The sequence below is a fragment of the Notamacropus eugenii genome, chromosome 2 (genome assembly GCF_028372415.1).
Source record: "Notamacropus eugenii isolate mMacEug1 chromosome 2, mMacEug1.pri_v2, whole genome shotgun sequence".
NCBI classification, from domain to species: domain Eukaryota; kingdom Metazoa; phylum Chordata; class Mammalia; order Diprotodontia; family Macropodidae; genus Notamacropus; species Notamacropus eugenii.
In genome coordinates this window covers 459,845,804-459,865,757 of record NC_092873.1, presented here as the reverse complement: position 1 = coordinate 459,865,757, position 19,954 = coordinate 459,845,804, and the positions used below count along the sequence as shown (strand labels likewise).

General features: G+C 39.7%; 1 protein-coding gene across 2 annotated transcripts in view; it reads right to left on the bottom strand.

Annotated features, from left to right (window-relative positions):
- The window catches only part of TRMT1L (tRNA methyltransferase 1L), a 54,306-nt gene that overhangs the window by 3,648 nt on the left and 30,704 nt on the right, over positions 1-19,954 (bottom strand). For both annotated transcript variants that reach the window (XM_072648390.1, XM_072648391.1), the window contains exons 8-13: positions 16,939-17,018; positions 13,778-14,027; positions 12,902-13,114; positions 10,753-10,943; positions 3,671-3,749; positions 72-238 (exon numbers count right to left, since the gene is read on the bottom strand). In XM_072648390.1, the coding sequence (XP_072504491.1) occupies positions 72-238; positions 3,671-3,749; positions 10,753-10,943; positions 12,902-13,114; positions 13,778-14,027; positions 16,939-17,018 (980 nt within the window). The remainder of the gene's footprint in view (positions 1-71; positions 239-3,670; positions 3,750-10,752; positions 10,944-12,901; positions 13,115-13,777; positions 14,028-16,938; positions 17,019-19,954) is intronic.

The window sequence follows — 19,954 nt, the reverse complement described above, 5'->3', positions numbered from 1 at the left end:
TTATAAAACTAATGCAGATTCCAATAAAGATGAAATATTTTCGGTGAGTGCTATGTCATTTCCTTAGTCACCTTGCTTATTGAGACTTGTAGGTGCATGAATTGAAAACTGTTTTAGAGTGGTGCACTCTGCCTCACAGATTAAAGTCTTTATTAGGGGCTGAATGTCGTCTAAACCATGCTGAACCGCTTCAAACAGCATTCTTCGGAGGAATCCAGTATTAAAGAGGGAACCTGACCTGGACAAATAAAGAAAATAGAATGAACACTGAGCCTGAAAAATGCATATAGTCTTTAAAGGAAAAGAACTATATTATTTAACCATCGACTGGGAGAGTTAATATTCAATAGACAGAATTTATGATTCATTTTAAAATCTGCTTGCTATTAATCTGGGCTATAGTTTTTTATGATCTCAGTTTAACTGCTTAATAATAAAAAACCTGGTGGGATCAGCTGAGAAAAAGAAATCCATGTTTCTGCTAAGAAGGTTTCCTTCTTCTGGGTACTTGAGAAAGATACAAAGAAATATAAGACAGTCCCTGCCCTTAGAGCTCAGACTAAATGAAAGGATACTATATACTACACATGAAAATATGACTAAGCCATATATGGCAATAAATGCCAAGTAAGTGATGGGGAACTGGAAGGGAGGAGTTACTCTTGCGTGTTGGTCCTAAAAGATTAAATCGTTAAAAATAAAAAAACTACCTATGCTTAAAAAAATAAATTTCAGATGCTTAATATAGTGGAGTATTGGATGATTACAGAATAGTTCATGTGAAAAAGGTGTGTGTGTGTGTGTGTGTGTGTGTGTGTGTGTGTGTGGTGGGCGCGCAAGGTTTGGTTTTAGGTTACAATGAAAAGGCACAATGTTCAAAACAATTTAGGTTACTGTCCCAGTGTACTTTGCTCCAAACAGATCCAATCTGGAGTATTTTGTTCTATTATGGACACTGTTTTAGGAATGATGTTGACAGGTAAGAACATAGTGATAGCAGGGTGATTAGGGTGGTGATGGGCCTCAAAATCATGCCATACAAGGATTGTCTGAAAGGATCATAAGATCATATGGAGTCAGAAGGGGCTTTAGGTCATCTAATACAACTTGCTTACTTTGCAGATGACAAAGTCGTGGCATGAGTGCCAAAGTGACTTGCTCAAGGCCAAACAGGTAGTTAGCATTTCAAGCTAGGATTTCAATCCAGGATTGACCAGGATTCACACACTTAGCCTTTCCTTTGTACCATGCTATTTTCTATGGGGGTTTAGCTTGGAGAGAAGACTTGGGGAATATGTGACAGCTATTTTCAAGTATTTGAAGGACTGTCATATCAAAGAAGAATTTTGTTACTTGGTCCTAGAGGACAGAACTAGGAGCAACAGGTATTAAGTTTAAGAGGCAGATCTATGAGATTTGTACCAAGTAAACACATACAGTTAGTGTATTTCAAAAAATGTGAATCTGTTCCAATGTGAGGAAACATTTTGAGTATAACAAATTTCAAATTTGCTTCTATCATTTTTCCATGAGATGACATGAACACAGAAAATTGGACCACTTTCTAATAACTTTCCAGCTGCAGCCCTTCCAATGCCCACTTTCATAATCAAACTTTAAGTCTCTGTTTAGGGAAAGTGTCATATTTACTATCTATTTTCTGGTACAGTGAGCTGAGGAGAGCTGGTCTCCCCTTTTCCTCCAGGGTCTCCAGAGTGCGGACCAAGCAGCACTATCTGTTATTTATATATTTCTTAATCATTTCACATATATGAAACTATGCTCATACTTTTATTAGGTAACTATCTTTTTTAAAAAATGAGACATTACCATGTCATCTTTGAGTGTTGTATCCTTAAGTCCACTTCACTTGTAAACTGTGGTTTTTATTGACTGATTTTGTATAGTGCAGTGCTTTTCAGAGCTGAGAAACCTTGGGAAACAGAGTTCTCAATCACTGAAGGTCTACAAGGGAAGGCTAGATGGCCTGGGCATGACCCTAGGGATGTTGTAGATGGAATTTCTTTTTAGGTATGGGCTAGACCAGATGACCTTCTGAGGTTCCTTCTAACTGAAATTCTATGATGAGAGTGACAAAAAAAATTACCCACATAAAATCCAACTCATGATCTTCCTCTAAATTCTATCTTTTTATTATTACTTCTCAGAAGTAACAGAATATGTCTATTTTCACCTTGCAGATGGCAGAGAGGCTTGCTATGGGTCCAGTGATATTTCCCAGAGCAGGCCTGAGGTAAAGATTCTGAATAAAAACTTAAAACTGTTAAGATTCCTACCACTCATAACTGATTTGTGCATGAGAAGTAGCTTTTCAAGACATGATGGTGGTAAGCATGACCCCTGGTTTTAAATGTATTATAATCACATTTAAGCAGGCCAATCAGGTTTGCAAAATACATTCACTTTAAAGCTAGAAGGGACCTTCAGGAACATTCAATCCAAACCCCTTATTTTACAGATGAGGAAATGGAACCTCTGGGAGGTGGACTGTCTGAGGACACACAGGGAATCAGTGGCCTGGGCAAGATGAGGTGACAGGTTCTTGACTCCTCATTCAGTGCTTCTCTTACAGTCATACCTGTCATATTGTGTTATCTGACCCTTTCCCAAAGCTTGGGAGGAAAGCTTAGCAAGCATAACTATTCACATTTCACCCACGTGGAGTTTAAGGCAGACAGATGTTAGATGACACACTCAAGAAGTGCCATTCAAACTCAGGTCTCTCTGGATTCTGGCCTTAAGTCCTCTTTGCACCATGTCATGCTGTCTCTGAGATGTTGAGTGGTGGAAGATAACTTTAAAAACCGCCTCATCTTACAACTTCACTTTTGTGATTGAAGGCCAGAAAAATTAAGTGACTTGCTTGAGATGACCCTGCTAGTTATGGGGAGAGTCAGCCTAGATAGAGAGCCTAGGTCTCCTGACTTCTGGGCTGGGGGCCTTTCTACTACATCATGTGACATGCATTTCATGTCTTGTGTTTGGATGTACACCCCTTTCACTTAAGCTACTCCTGTGTCAGAGGTGAGAGGGAAACCTTTAAAAAGTAAAGTTTAGTTTTATAATTCTATGTTTTTAAAAGCCTCTCACTAACATATACAGTCAGCTTCCAATTCAGGAACTAATTCTCTCTAGTTCATGAATTATAATGATAAATGAGAACATTTACATAGTGTTTTCTGTGCACCAGGCACTGTGCGAAGTACTTTATAATCATTATCTCACAGGATACTCCCAAAGAGTCCTATGAGGTAGGAGCTATTACCCTATTTTACAGATGAGGAAACTGAGGCAGGCAGTTAAATGACTTAGCCAGGGTCATATAGCTAGTGTCCGAGGCAGGATTTGAACTCAAGTCTTCTTGACTGCAGATTGGGCCCTCTCTCCACTGTACCCCCTCACTGCCCTAGGCAGCTTATCCAGGCTATTTTCCTCTTCTACTATGTAACCTTTCAGCACTGACAGCAGCTAGCCAGGGTAAAGAAAAGAGGGAATCTCAAATTATGCTACTTGTTAATAGCTGAGGTTTGCAGAAAAAGAGGTGGCCATGTCTTAAATTTGTCAATATTCTGGCTGCACCTATCCCCTGATAATTATATCTTAGCTACGATAAGCAATTGTGTATATTACTTTACTCTTAGGTACATACCATAAAGGACCAAGCTCTATGGCTGTCTTTCCAGGCATGCTTCCATGGCAGTCACATGGCAGCTGTCTATATGGGTTTTCTGTATAAAAAAGAAAAGAGAGGTATAGGTATAATTTATTTAAGTAAATTAAACTGCACTCATATTAGAACAAGAACACAGCTTTTTCTAGGACCTGGAAGATCCAAAACAAAACCACAAACTGCTTCTGCAAACCCAACAACGCTCCATTCTACTAGCTGACTGCACTAGTGGAATAATTTCAAAGGATGTCATGGTCATCTTCAAGAATGAAGGACAAACCTGTGAGTGAGTGAGTAGCAACTCCTCTCCTCCCCTCCTCTGCCTTCCCCACCCCTTCCCTTCCCTCTCCCTCCTTGCCTGGGGTGCTCTGCCCAGGGGAAAGTACATTTTGATGAGCAAAAGCTACCTTTTTTCCTTTGGGTTTCTGGGCTAGATTTCTTGCCTTAAGCCAAATTCACTCTAGAGCTCACAGATTGGACAACAGGTCCCAGCCCTCCTAGCACAGAGTGATCTAAATACTAAATAGTAACTGTTTCTCTTTTACACAGGAAACCCTAGGGTCTTCCCCTCCCAGCTTTTTTTTTAATTTTTTTTTGTGATTAAAGGGGTCATCCCTTGAGTAACTACTTAAAGAGGCCTATGCACTGAATGGGTGCATCTCACGCAAAGTGAGAATCTGATAAAACTTTAGCCTAAAAGGCCAAGGTCTTCCACTGCATCCTGGACCTTCTCCAGTCATCCTGATGAATATCAGGCCACTGGACCCAGATGGTTCTGGAGGAGAAGTGAGACTGGTGACCTTGTACAACCCTCTACCCTCTCAAATCAAAGTCAACTGCAAGTCATGTCATCATCTTGATGTGATGGTCCCCTTCCAGAACGAAGGACAAACAAAGTAACAACAACAACACAGTCTCAAAGGGAGTGTGCCTAAGGAGAGCATAATTCTTATTAGAAAGCCCTAGGAGATTTGTCATCATTCTCAGGTCATCTCTGGTTTGGAGGATAAAGAGACTGTACTGTGGGGACCTATGGCAAACCAGCAGTTGGATTTAGCACCTTCCCTGCTTTAACTCCTGCTTAAAATGGCCTGGGCACATGAATCCATCTCCCTTCCACCCTCCAAAAGCTTGCTTGTCCTCCTAATTTTCCTCTTAAGTTCTCCTAGTTCTAAGCCAACACCAGCCATTAAATGTTAGAAGTTGTGAGGATACTGGTTCAAGCACAGTGGGAGTACTTAAAGAAGAGAACTAATTTTTAATTTCTAACACTTTTTACATTTATATCTCTTTTATATTCAAATATATCCTTCACCCACCCTGTGAGCCATACTTTTTAACAGTTTGGCCACATTAACTAACATATCAACTGAGTCTTTGTGCCAAAGTTCATTTTCTCATTTCTTTTAGTTATTCTAATTATATATTCAATATAGTATATAACAAGAGTATATGTGCTGGACTTGAAGTCTGGAACACCTGAGTTTGAATCTTGCCTTAAGATACTTACCAACTATATGACTGGGCCAATTCTTTCCTATTTTCTTATTCTTCTCATGGGTACCACCAGGTTCCCAGTGACCTAAGCTCATAATCTAGGTCATCTTTAAATCTGTACTCTTTCTCACTCCCCCATGTCCAATTTGTTGAAAGGGCTTGTCAATTTTACCTTTGTAACATCTCTGGTATATACCCCCCTCCTTCCCCTGACACTGCTACCACCATTGTGTGGACACTCATTACCTCAACCACTGGGACTACTGTAACAGGTTGTTGGTGGGTCTGCCTGCCTCAAGTCTCTCCCCACTCTAGTCTATCCTCCAAAATGAGCTCTTAGAGCGCAGGTCTGATCATCTCAATCCCCACTCAATGAACTTCCTATCACTTAAGAGGTTCAAATGTAAAATCCTATTTGGCTTCTAAAACCCTTCAAAACCTAGGTCCCTCCGACCTTTCCCATGTTCTTATACCTTACTCACCCTGCATGTGCTCTAAGATTAAGTGATCCTGGTGTCTTTACTGTTACTTGGACAAGACAGTCTACTTCTGGACTGTCCATTTTCAGTGGCTGTCCCCCATTCCTGGAATTCTCTCCCTCCTGGATTCTTTCAAGTTCCAGTTTTTTTACAAGACCCCATTATTCCTAATTCCCCTTAATGCTAGTGTTTTCCCTCTGCTCATTATCACCAATTATCTATGATCTATATCCATTATTTCCATCGTTTGCATGTTCTCTCCCAATTAGACTGTTAGCAACAATTGCCTTTTTGCCCTTCTTTGAATTCCCAGTGCTTAGCACAGTGCTTCACAGAGGAGGTGCTTAATAAAAGTTTGCTCACTGATTGACTTAAACTCTCAACCTCAGAATCCTTACCTATAAAATGGAATCAGAATAGTACTTTCCTATGAAAGTTGCTATGAGGATTCAAATGAGAGAATATACTATATAAATGTTACATTTTGTTATTAAATATGGCAATTTCAAGAATGAGAATCACATGAGGTATTGGAAGCTGAGGATGAAGAAGGCTTCATGCAGAAGATTGTGCTTAAATAGCATCTTAGAGAAAGGGGCTCATGAAGCAAGGAGAAGAAGGCACTCATTCCAAGCCTGTGGAACAGCCAACGCAAAGGCACAGAGATGGGAGATGTGTGGCATGAGAGGAAAAGAGGGAAGGCTAGTCTGGCTGGATCACAGTATGTGGGAGGGTGAATAATGTCCAGTGAGGTTGGAAAGATAGGTTGAGGCCAGGCTGTGTAGGGATTTAAAGAGTTTAGTAGAGGAGCTTATGTGATTCCAGAGTTAAAGGAAAACACTATAGTAGACTGCATGGAGAAGTAACATGAGCAGATCTACGATTAAGAAAAATGACCTTAGCAGGAGTGTGGAGGATGGACTGGAGCAGGGCAGGAAGAATAATCACCCAGGTGAGATGAGAGACAAGGTGGTGACTGTGTGAGTAGAGAGAACGGGATAGATGTGAAAATACTGCGAAGGTAGAAATGACAAGATTTGACAAGTGACTAGAAGTGCAGGGGAAAGGGATGATGGAGAATGAGGTGTCCAGGACCTTGCCAAGGTGATGTACCTAGGGGTGTGGAAGAATGGTGATGTGATGCCTCTGAAGACAAACCACCAAAAATGAGGGGATTAGTTTACATAGCATCTGAGCTTTCTCTCAGCTGTAGATCTATGATTCTGTGACTAGATATGGTTTTTGGCAAAAACGTAATCTGACCTATTTTACTTAAACTGGTGATGGTTCAGAAGAAAGAACATTGAACTAGTATTCAGAAGACCTGGGTTCTATTCCTTAGCCATGTGCCTTGGACAAAAATCACTTATCTTCTCTGAATCTCTGCTTGTGTATGTAAAAAATAAAGATAAAACCACCATGATCAAAGAGATAAAGGATGTAAAAACTCTTTATAACCTATAAAGTTGGTCAACTAGTGTTTAAATACCTATTATGCCCCAGGCACTGTGCTAAGAGCTGGGGATACAAAGAAAGGCAAAAAACAGTCACTGCCAACAGCCTAATGGGAAAAGATGACATATTTGTGCAACTAACTATGTACAAATAAGATAGGATAAATTGGGCATATCTCAAAAAAAGATTGGTTGTTGACCTTGTTCTTGAAGAGGACCAAAATGACACCACTATGTTGGAGTTAAGTTCACTGTGTCCAACTATGGCTGATCATACCCACACTATAGCTCAGAATGCTCTACCATAGCTTGGGAACAAACAGTCCATGTGAATATTTGGAATGGATTCTCTAAATTTGTGTTTCTTTTGAGCTACTTCAATTCTGCTTTGCTCACTGAGCATAGCACCTTCTTTGATGAGGGCATGCCATGCTGGGTAGTCCTGTGCCAGTGTCTCTCATGTTATGCAGTCAATTCCAAAGTTCTTCAGAGACCATGAGAGTATCCTTGTATTGTTTCCTGCAATGTGAGTGTTGGTTTGTTGGAGTTCTCTATAAAATAGTTTTTCTGGAAAGTATATATTTGGTAAACAACATGGCCAACCTGACAGAGTTGCACTGTCTGCAATAGAGTTTGAATGCTTTGCAGTTCAACTCAAGAAAGGACCGACCTCAATGTCCAGTATCTTATTTGCCAGATGGTCTTCAGAATCTTCCTAAGACAATTCAAATGGAAGCAATTCAATTTTCTGGCATGGTGCTGGTAGACTGTCCAGGTTTCACAGGCATACAGCAGTGAGGTCAGCACAATGATTCTGCAGACCTTCAGTTTGGTAGTCAGTCTAATATCTCTTTTCTTTTCTCCCATACTTTCTTTTGGAGCGTCCCAAATACTGAGCTTGCTCTGGCAATGCATGTATCAATCTCATTATCAATGTATATAACCCTGGAAAGTACACTACCAAGGTAAGTGAATTCATCTACAGTACTCAAAACTTTTCCATTTGCTGTAACTGATGGTCCCACATATGATGGTGTGGTGCTGGCTGATAGACCACCTGTGTTTTCTTGGTGTAAATTGTTAGGCTAAAATTAGCACAAGCAGCAGAGAACTGATCCACACTTTGTTGCACCTCAGCTTCAGAGGCTGCATTGAGTGCACAATCATCTGTGAGCAAAAAGTCATGCACCAACACTCCCTCCACTTTGGTATTGACTTGTAGTCTTTCCAAGTTGAAGAATTTATCATCAGTACAGTAGCTGACACTGATGTTGTGTTCATCCTCGATGAAGGCTTTTGACAACATGGCTGAAAACATCATGCTTTTTAAAAAGCATGGGAGCAAGTACACAGCCTTGTTTCACTCCACTGGTGACTGGGAAAGTGCAAAAGTATTGTTTATTATCCAGAACCTGGGCAAGCCTGCTGTCATGAAACTGATGTACAAAACTGATGAACTTCCAGGGCAACCCAATTTTGACATAATTTTGCATAAGCCTGCACAATGATTATATCAAAGGCCTTAGTCAGACCTACAAATGTTGCATACAACGTGTCTGTTCTGCTCCTGGCATTTCTCCTGGAGTTGCTGGGCAGCAAACACCATATCGATCATTCCTCGGCCCTTTCTGAATCACAATGGCTCACAGGTAGATGGTCACCTTCCAAGTGAATGATCAGCCCATTAAGGAGGGTTCTGGCAAGAATCTTGCCGGAAAAGACTAAGACAGAGACGCCCCTGTGATTGTCATAGGACAGTCTATTTCCTTTACCTTTATAAAGATGAACAATGGAGGTGGCCTTGAACTCCTGAGGGATAACCTCCTCTTGCCATATAACCTGGAAAATTTCAGTCAGCTTTTATAAGAACAAAGAATTACCATGTAAATCTCAGCTGAAACAGAATTAGTACCAGGTGCTTTGCCACCTAATGGTGGAGCCTAATGGCATTCAAAAACCTCTTCTTCAGCTAGAACTTTGACTAGGGAGGGACTGACTTCAACCTGAGGTAAAAGGTCAATGCCTTCAGCACTGATTGATGATAGTCTGTTGAAAATACAATGGAAGTGTTCAGCCCATCTCTCTAGGCTCATGTCCTTTTCACTAATCAATCAGTACTGAGTAGCTGGGATGCACCACAGATCTTTGGCCTATAAATAGCCTTCAAGGCATCATAAAACTGCTTTGAATTGTTACTATCAGCATAAAACTGAGCTTCACCTGCCTTCTTATTCAGCCAAGAATCCTGCATCTCTCTCTAACCTTCGCTTGTACTTTACTTTTGATGGGGTACTCATTTTTCATTTAGAAGCTTCTGAATTTCCCCATCATTTTCATCAAAGCAGCTGATGTTTGCAAGCGTTCTGACTCAGATGAGCAAATGCAGTGTTGTACACCAAATCTCTGAAAGTTGCCCACTCCTTTTCTGCTCCACTGTTGGCAAATGTGTGTTGGCTCAACTACTCCTCCAAGTTAGTAACAAATTATTTCCTTTCAGAGAAGCGCTTTGATCTGTTGACATTAATTCTTCTGGTAGACATTTTGCCTTGGGGCCATGGCTTCTGTTGAATGTGAATATTTAGCTTGGCAAGGATAAGTCTATGATCAGTGCAGTGCTCTGCACCATACATTGCTTTCGTCACCCTTGCATCCTGTCTGTCTCTTCTTAAAATCAGAGTTTATTAAATGCCAATGTTTGCTGTGAGGGTGCATCCACAAAGTTTTATTGTGTTTAGGTAAATAGTGTTGGCGATGAGAAAGTTATGTAGGTTGGGAGATACACAAGTCTTCAGTAGTAAGTGACCATTGCTCTTGGTCTTTCCAACTTCATTCCTCCCAAGGACTCCTTCGCATGTTTGGTAGTCTGAGCCTACTTTATAGCATTAAAGACACCCAGAATGATAAGCTTGTCTTCTTTTGGTACAATGATGATAAGGGTCTACAGGTCTTCATAAAATTTTCCTTGATCTCATCAGGGTTAGTCATGGTGGGAGCACAGGCATGATGATGGTGGCATGGTGATTTCCTGCAAGTTGCAATCACATTGTCATGAGTTTGCTGTTACTCCTTACAGCAGGCATACAAGCTTGTTGACTAGGTTAGTTTTGATTGTAAAACCTCTACCACCTTCATGGTATTCCCGTTCACTTGTGGCCACTTCAGAAAAACACGTATGCAGCTCCAAATTCAGTAAGTTGGCCTTCACTTGCCAGCCTCATTTCACTCTCTCACAACAAGAGCTGTTCCTCTCTAAGGTCTACTATTATGATCATGAAGAATTGGGAAAAGCTTTTTGCCAAAGATGAGATTTTAGCTTAACTTCAAGGAAGCCAGGAGGAAGAGAGGAAGGCGAGAATTCCAGGTATGGAAGACGGCCAATGAAAATGCTATACAAGTGGTTATTAGGGAAGGGGTTGGGATAGAAAGTATGTATTTGGTAATAAAAGAAAATACCACTTTAATTATAAATTCATATAAATGTTCTAACTGCTAAGGAAGGGAATTCTAACATAGGAAATAAAACAAGTAGTATATCCACATCAAATATCAATAATATGTATGAGTTAAGGATGTAGTCAGTACTTACTTACAGATTATATTGGAAATATAGGAAATTAAGAATCTTATTTACCTTCTACCATATTACCATCCTTCTGAAAAATCCTCTCTTCACACCACTGACAGTGAATCAGGTATCGAATTTTCTTTGCTGTTTCATCAGCTGGAGTAGGACCCCTCAAAACTCTCACAACCACAAGGACAAAATGTTCCAGGGCCACTGCAAACAACACTTCTATGCCTTTATTACAACGAGCTGCAGCTCTGTAGGAATGAGAAATTAGAAAAATTGCTCCTGGAGATCACCTATAGTTTCACTACTTGAATAATGCTAACTTGGATAGTGTAGACTGAGAAGAAACAGAATTCAATTCTTATAAAAAAAGATGCTTCATAAATAGAACTACCATTATTACTTTCACCCACTTTTAAAAATGGAGAAATGGGGCTGCTTGGAGTGTGAGGTAGGGATCAGAGCTGCCCCTCCTCCCCTTGCTATACTGACTTCTGTCAGCTACCTCTCATACCCCATCTCTTTTGCCACCTTCCCTGCCCTAACCTTTCTAACCCATTACCTACTAGTCTAGTCTACTGGTCTGTTCTAATTTTGCATGTGAAATTCTCCTTTGTTAGGAGGATATGCTTTTGCCTTTACTAATTTGCATATATATGTGTGTGTGTATATATATATTCATTAAGCATTTACTATAGGCTAAGTGCTGGAGAAGAGACAGATAAAGTTTTTATAGCACTCACAATTATGACATATGAGTAAATAATTATAATATAAATTATATTTAAGTGTATAGAGTGGTACAACCAAGTGCTTTGTGAGGCCTGAGAAAGTGTTAGAAAAGTTTTCATGGAGAAGGCGACAGTGATTTAGCCATTGAAGGATTACGGTAGACATGGCATCTGAGGTATAGGGAATGGCAAGAGCAAATGTATACAGAAGGGCAACAAACAGCATGGAGACATGGATGAAGGTACCAAATACCCCGGTTTTAGTAGAGCATAGAGTGCAAGGAGGGCAGGAGACAAGACTAAACATGGAGGTGGTATCAGATTGTGGAGGGCCTTAAATGCCACTCTAAGCAGTTTGGACTTCAAGCAGTATATAAAAGGAACAACTGAAAGGTTCTGAGCAGAGAAGTATCATGATCATATTTATTCATTAAGAATATTACTATGACAACATCAAGCATCCATTGGAGAAGCTGGATGCAGCCAAGTCAGTTAGGAAGGTAACAACACAATTTAAATTGATGATAATGAGAATCTTTATTAGGGTAGTAGACCTACCTGATGGATCTGACAGATTTTATGGAGGTAGAATCTTCACAGGACTTAACAAGTGACTGGCTATATGGGATGAAGGAGGAAATTTTCTCTTCCTTTTTTCTACTAATTTAGATCCATCACAAAGCTCATTTATCTTCACCAAGCCTTCCTTGAGGAAACTCACTCAAATCTGATTAGACACTGCCACACTGTTGCCTCTGCAGTATTAGTTTAGGTTGTGTATATTAGCTTCTATTTGCTGATGTTTCCTCAGAAACATTAAGCCCCTTATTCTGTGCATATTCTATCTCCCTGATTTAGGATAAGTATTCCAAGGAATAGAGGGTCTTCTATTTCTTCTGTATGGTACCTACTGTAGCAATCTGCGCATGATAGGTGCTTGATAAATGCTGAATGAATTAATAAGCCCTTCATTTTTCAATCGAATGAAGAATCATCGCTTGGAGCCAAACCAATTAAATAGAGGAGAAACAAAATAAAAAGGACATAATAATTTAATAAGCTTCTTCCTTAACCTTGGATAACATTTGTTTTTCCTTTCCCTGTTGCTTTTGTCCTCCACTTTTTTATCCCTTCTTATCTTCTACAATGAAATATACTGATCTGAAGCTATCTTTTACTTCCACTTCCCCACAGCTTTAATTGTCTTTTCATAAGCTTTAAAAGGAATTTAGGTGACAATAATTTAAACATCTGGCACAGGTTTTTCCTTTTAAGACAAGAATTCTTTATATGAAATTCCCCCAAATTAGAAATTACCACATAAAATAAAACACATAAATCATTATCAATTCAACTCAAAACACAGAAATCAAATGCAGATTGCATTTGATGTTCTGGTAAACTAGGTAGTAAACCCTACCGGACATAATTTTACAAGATACTAGGATACCATGAGGTATGCTGTGAGAAATCAGTACCTTGCCAGGGCAGCCACAACAATTCTGGCTGCCAGTTCCTTGTAGTATTCCGTTCGCACAATGTTACAGCCATAGTGTCGCTGGGCCACATGTAAAGCCTTTGCATATAAAGAACTGATGTCTGTCGAAGTTACTGACACTATTCCAAGATTCCTTACATTTCTGAAGGCAGAATCTAGATAGTTCACTGATGTTCCAAATGGGTCCAAGTGTCTAAAATCACAAAAGACAAATAAGCATTTCAAAATGCATTAATAACCATGAAACCCATGAGAGTCAGCCTTCTGGTTAGCTCATCAGAGAAACTATGGCAAAAGATACACACTCAGTCATGTGCAGAGTTGTAGGAGATGTTCCTATCAAATTGACTATTTCATGGATATAAACATATTTTACATATCTATAAGAGAGACATAGAGCTCATCTTTAAAAGTATGTGAAAATCAAGTGGATAATCTGAGAAAACTCAAATCAGAAACAAACAAAATAAAGCTGGGCTTCGGGATCCAAGTATAAAATTTAGAGCTAAAGCTGATGATGTTTCTTCTTAAGTTTTCTTTTTTCTGGAACTCTGGTTTAATTGGCAGAGGGATCTATCAGTGAAGAATCTCCCTTTAAGGATTGAGATAGGCAACCAAGATTCTTGAAGAACTGCCTGGGGCATTGAGAAATTAAGTGACTTGCCCAGACTGGAAATGTCAAAAGTAGGATTTGAATCCTGACTGAAGCCAGATATTTATCCAATGTTACATAATGCTGTTTCTCTTTTCTTATCCTAACATAGAAAAAAATTCCTCAATTGACCAGCACCAATAACAGTAAAGGAACCACTATAAATAGTAGGGAAGGAACAAGTACAAAGCTATTTTATCTTACATGAAGTCAAATGATCTCAAGTGCATCAGCACATTGGCATCCATTTTGGTCACTTCAATAGCACCAACGTCTTCCTCTCCTTCTTCAAGAGCTTCATCACACTCATCCTCTTCTTTACCATCCAACATCACTTTCATTTTGTTTAAATGGCAATTCTCCTGAATCATCGTCACAGAGTTTTCATTAAAATCATTAATAGTAACCTTGACTGCATTCCCAAGGTGTTTGGCCCACTGTAATCCCATTATGCCTTAGGAGAGATGAGGAAGAAAAGAAGATATTTTATTTGCATCAAAATAACCATGAATAAGAAGAATGCAAATTATGCTTGTTGCAAAGAGTACAATTTTAGAAACACTGAAATGCATGTTTCAAAATCTGAATGTTTTCATAAACAATTTTTGGAAGTCTGTTAAGATATTAAATATTTATTCAACATCAGAAAAAGTTACATATTTCCTAATGTTAACAAAGGAAGTCAGCTTAGTATGTTTTCATTTGTAGTCCTATTAAGATTCTTTAGATTCCAGCTGAAGATAAATGCACCTTTCGTACACCCAGGGAATGCTAAAGAAAAGTGGTGGGGTACCAAGAACTTCTTCGATACAAGTCACCTAATGAGAGATGGGGGTGGTAACATTTGCCATGAGGTATGGGACCACACCAGAAAATGGTGGCCAAGCAGTTTGGGGGCTCAAGGGTCATTCACAGACAATTTCAGTGCTGGAGACACAGCCTTATGGCTTTATGGAGCAGGCTTGTGCTTCAACCCTTCTGGTTGTTATGATCTATCCATTTTCTGTAGCAATGCTCCACTTAACTGAGAAACTTGAAATAAAATTTTTAAAGATGAGGATGGAACACAAGATTGTGAAGAATTATTTCATTAGGAAAAATAGTAGAGAATGGAGAGAGAAACAGGACTGCTACTGATTTCTGGTTCATTATTTATTGAAGAAATGATTTATTAAGCACTTGCTACAGAAAGGGCCATATGGTTCTTAGGGAATAAACAATATAAAGTAATCCTTGCCTTTAAGGAGATTATCTTCTGCTTGTGGGAGAAATAATAACAGTGACAATAACAGCTAACATTTATACAGCACTTTCTACGTGTCAGGAATATGCTAAGTACTTTATAATTTTTATCTCATTTGATCCTCCCAACAACCCTGGGAGGAAGGCGCTATTATTATCCCCATTTTACACATGAAAAAACTGAGGCCTACAAAGGTTAAGTGTCACACAGGCTAGTAAGTGTCAGAGGCCAGGTTTGAACCAAGGTGTTTCTGACCCCAGGCCCAGAACTCTATCCACTGTGCCACCTAGCTGCCCGATAAAACCCAGAGTTTGACTGTGACCCCATTTGCGGTTATGGATCTGATCCTACATTTCCAAAGGCTGAGCTGATGAAATGTATATTTTGCCAAGTCCTAACAAGCTGGAAAGACTTCACATATTGTTTTGGAAATTCTGTATTTCCTTTCTTCAGAACCAGTCCAACTAGGGACGGAGACTAGTCACCAGTTTCTAGACATTCCTGTCAATTTAACAATAAATTCTTTGTTCATGGCAACCCATAAAACAGAATAAGGCAAAATGATCCTCACCCCCCTTCCAATGTGGAAGGAAAATAGTACAGTTATGGTAGAAAAGGGGGCAGAAGGAGCTAAAAATCACACACTTTTTAGACTATCTACAAACTAGCAGTATTGTATTCTAAACACTGGATACTTGTTCAATGGAGCAACGGAATTCTATAAATCTTGATATTCGTACTCTCAATGACATCAGAAGATGGAAGGAGGCTGTAAACTGCTTGGCTTGCAGCTTCTCCTGAAGAGGCAAATAAAGCTAGTGATATTGGTTTTACCATGTGTAAAAAAGCAAAAAACCCCATAATTTCTGGGATATTTAGCCATATTGTACTAAAGTGCATGTGACAAGTATTTTTAAAAGACTACCAAGTAAATCATGAAAAGTTGCGACATGGATCAATACCTGTTGCAGAGGATGAAGCAGTAGGGAAATTATATGTCAAACATCCGTTAGTACATTATAGGAGACAGGACTTCATAATAGTTTAAGTATGAGATAATTGCGGAATGAGTTAGGGACTAAAGAAATGTAAAGGGAATAAGAATCACTGACAGAGGAACTTAAAGTATTTGGCTGAGGTGAAAGGGAGAGAAGCAAAGAAATGAAAGAAAGGGAAAGCTGGTGACTGAAAAATCTTGGACTCTTTATGTCAGAGGTTCCTAACCTAGGTTTCATGAACTTGTTTTTAAAAAATATTGTGGTAAGTATATTTCAATATAACTGATTACATATATTACATTAAGGAAACCTAATTTTACTTGGGTAAAATTACCCTGGGTATTTTATTTTATGCATTTAAAAACTTTTCTGAGAAGGGGGCTCCATAGGCTTCGCCAGACTTCACCACAAAAAGTTAAGAGCCCCTGCTCTACACAAAAACATCATTAGTAAAGAGAATGGGAGAAGACAAAGAGGTCAAACTTTCACCTTATCAGGTACAACGTGTCCAAAAGAACTTTGACTAAAATAACTTCCAAGAACCAGAATGAGGTCTGAGTACAAGTAGCCCATCTGGCTTGATGTTACTGGCTTTTGCTACTTTCCTTTTGTGATTGTTGTATCCATATTACATCTAGGTGGTGCAGTGGATAGAGCACCAGTGCAGGAGTCAGGAGGACCTGAGTTCAAATCTCACCTCAGACAATTGATACTCAATAGCTGTGTGACCTTGGGCAAGTCACTTAACCCCAAATGCCTCATTCTGGGTCATCTCCAGTCATCCTGATGAATATCTGGTCACTGCATTCAGATGGCTCTGGAGGAGAAGTGAGGCTGGTGACCTACACAGCCCTTCCTCACTCCCAAGTGTAAGTCATGTCATTATTTCTCTGATGGCATGGTCTTCTTCAGCAATGAAGGACGAACACATACATCCATATTTGGGGACTTTTGTTCAGTTTCCTGTTCTCCATTTACACTGCATTAGGTTTTCAATTTTATATCAAATTTTCCATGTTAGATACACATGCCTCTTATGTAAGAACCACTTAAAAAAAAGACAACACAAACCTAGCAAATAAAATTAGGTTTCCTTGGTCTTTCTTTAAAATTTCTTTTCTTACCAGTGGCACCAAAAGCATCCAAACATTCCAAAGGCTTTCGTTCCTCAGCCAACACAGCCAGCGTTGAGAATATCAGTTGCCTGGAAGAAAGTTTCAAAGCCTGAAATAATTTTACTCTTCCAACGACTCCTTTGCCACTTTAAAAAGGCCTCAGGATAATCAAACAATCTTTCTGAGGAGGAATCTCAGAGAGCATCTGATTCAATACATGCTTCAACAAGAATCCCTTCTACACTATCCCTGACGAATCCTGATATCTAGTTTTCATCTGAAGCTTCAAACAGTAGGAGACCAACTACATTCCAGAGCAGCCTATTCTGTTTTTGGACAGTACCAGTATGCAAGAAGCTTTTCTTTATATTGGGTCAACATCTCTCTCTGAAACTTCTACTCATGCTCTAAGTTCTGTTCTTGGAGCCAAGCAGAAGAAATCTTTTTTTTTTATATGGCAGCCTTTCAAATTCTTGAGGTATTATGATGAATCCCCTAAAGTTTCTCTTTATTGGGCTAAACATTCTAAATGGTATGAACAAGGCTCTTGACCACCCTGACCATGGCTTTTGAACACTGCAGTTTACTAAAGTCCTTCCTAAAATGACCCATCCAAAGCTACACACTACTTTAGGTACAGTCTGATCAAAGAAGAGAAAAAGGAGAATCCCATCTTCTTAAACCTGTAGACTAAGTCACTCTACATGCAGCCCAAGATTGCCTTTCGTTTTTGGCCAACATACCCTGTCCTCTGTAATCTTCAATTCCTCTGTACCTATTACCTACTGCATGTAGACACAACCTTATCTTCCCAAACCTTAGACTTGCCACCTCTTCAAGCTACAGTCTCTAAGTTCCCCTCCTTTTTACAACAAAACTCTTAAAAAAAGTTGTCAGTACTAATTGGCTCCAGAGTTATGCTTCAGGATAATTACATTGGTAGCTGTGTGGAGGATAGACTGTAGGTAGGGAGATAGGTGAGAGACAATCACTGCGTGGGAAGAAAGGAAAGGACAGATGTAAAATGGTGTGGAGGTAGAAACAGCAAGTTTTGACAAATGATTGGATGTGTGGTTAGGGAACGATAGGAGTCAAAGAGGGAGGCCAACTGGCACAGTAAGTAGGGTAACAGGTCTGCAGTCAGCAAGGTTCATATTCCTGAAATCAAATCTGACCTCAGACACTTCCTTGGCTGTGTGATCCAGCACAAGTCACTTAACTCTATTTGCCTCAGTTTCTCACCTGTAAAATGAGCTGGGGAACAAACAGCAAACCACTCTAGTATCTGCCAAGAAAACCCCAAATGGGGTCATGAAGAGATGGACACAACAGAAAAATGACTGAACTCAACAAGGAGTCAAAGATGATCCTGTAGTTGTGAAACCTAGGCAACTGGAAGGACAGTGGCACCCTTGACACTGAAAAGGAGGTTTAGAAGACTGTGATTTTAGAAGGAAAGCTAACATGGTATAAGACAAGATGAAAACACAATGTATCCATGCCTGTTCATCCTGTGTGACACTGTCTGCATCAAAACAAAAAGGGAGATGGAGCTCTTATTTACTGGTCACTGCGTGGAGCACAGAACCCGTTTTCTGAGGAGCACTTAGCAGAGCCACAAAGGTGCAGGGGTGGGAAGCTAGGAGAGCAGAATTTCCCCAAAGACAGTTGTGTACTGTAAGCAATGTGATTGTCACTATTTTGAGGAGTGATACATGAAATGAGCTGGCACAATGGAGTAGGAGGGTGGTGGGGGATAAGGGCAGGTATGGTTGTGTTGGAGGTAATCATGGAGATAAATCCCATGATTGGCTTCATTGGGAAGAGTGGAATGTGAATCATCTTCCCATCGCACCATTAACGCCTCACATGAACCCCCTAGGGGCAGTTCAGAGCTCCCACTTTTGTAGATCACTGCTCTACTTTTTTTGGATGGCCTCTCATGGGTTTAATTATCATCTCTATACACATGATCCCATGACCAGCCCTGGATTCTTTCCTGATATGCAGTTCCATAACACCAGTTGCCTACTAGACATTCTGAATAGATGTATGGTAGGCATCTTAAATTAAATATGTCCATTGTTCTTCCTTCCAAACTCACTTTTGTAATGTTCTTATTTTTGTCAAAGGCACCGACATTCTTTTAGTAACCCAGATTTCTGATCTCAGTCATCTTTGACTCCTCAATTTCTCTTTACTTCATATTTCCATTTAATTTCCATATTTTGTAAGTTCTGTGTCTCCTGGCCCTTTACCCTTGTCTCCCCTAACGTGGTCTTCATCAGTTCTCATCTTAATTACTGCCACACTGCACAAGCCATCGAACTGGGCTGCTTCATTCAAATTCTTCTCTTCTCTCATCCATATTCCACAGCTGCCCAAGTGACACTTCTAAAGTACTGCTCTAACTGGGCCATTTACTTGCTCACTAAGTTCTAGCAGTTCCTATTACCTTTAGGATTAAGTAGATTAAAGATATACACAAAGTACAAATGAAATAATTTTGAGGGGAAGCCTAAATACTGTTTGGCATACAGTCTTATTGTGTATTATTCTCCTTCATGTACTGTACAGTAGCCACACTGATGTCTTCACACATGGCACCCATCTCCTGTCTCTGTGGATATGAGGCTGCCCTTCCTCACTCTGCCTCTTACAAATCCTTGTTTCTTTCCAAGTTCAGCCCAAATACCCCCTCCTTCTAAGAAACATGAGGGCTTTCTTGAACTCTTCAGCTGTTAGAGCTTCTCAAATTTATTCCATATGTACTTTGTGAATATCTTTAATCTGCCTATGTTTGTTCTTGTTCCTCCCTACTGCAGGTAAGCTCCGTGAGTGCAGAGACTGTTTGACTTGTTTTGTATCTTGAAGGTCCAGCATAGTGTAGACACTTCTCTCAGATATTATATCCTACAAATGGTTGTTAAACCATACTTCTCTGCCATGTACTTGTGAAGCTCATTTTTGGAATACAAGTGTACTTTAGTAATACTGTGATTAACATAGAAAACAGAGGGTCAGT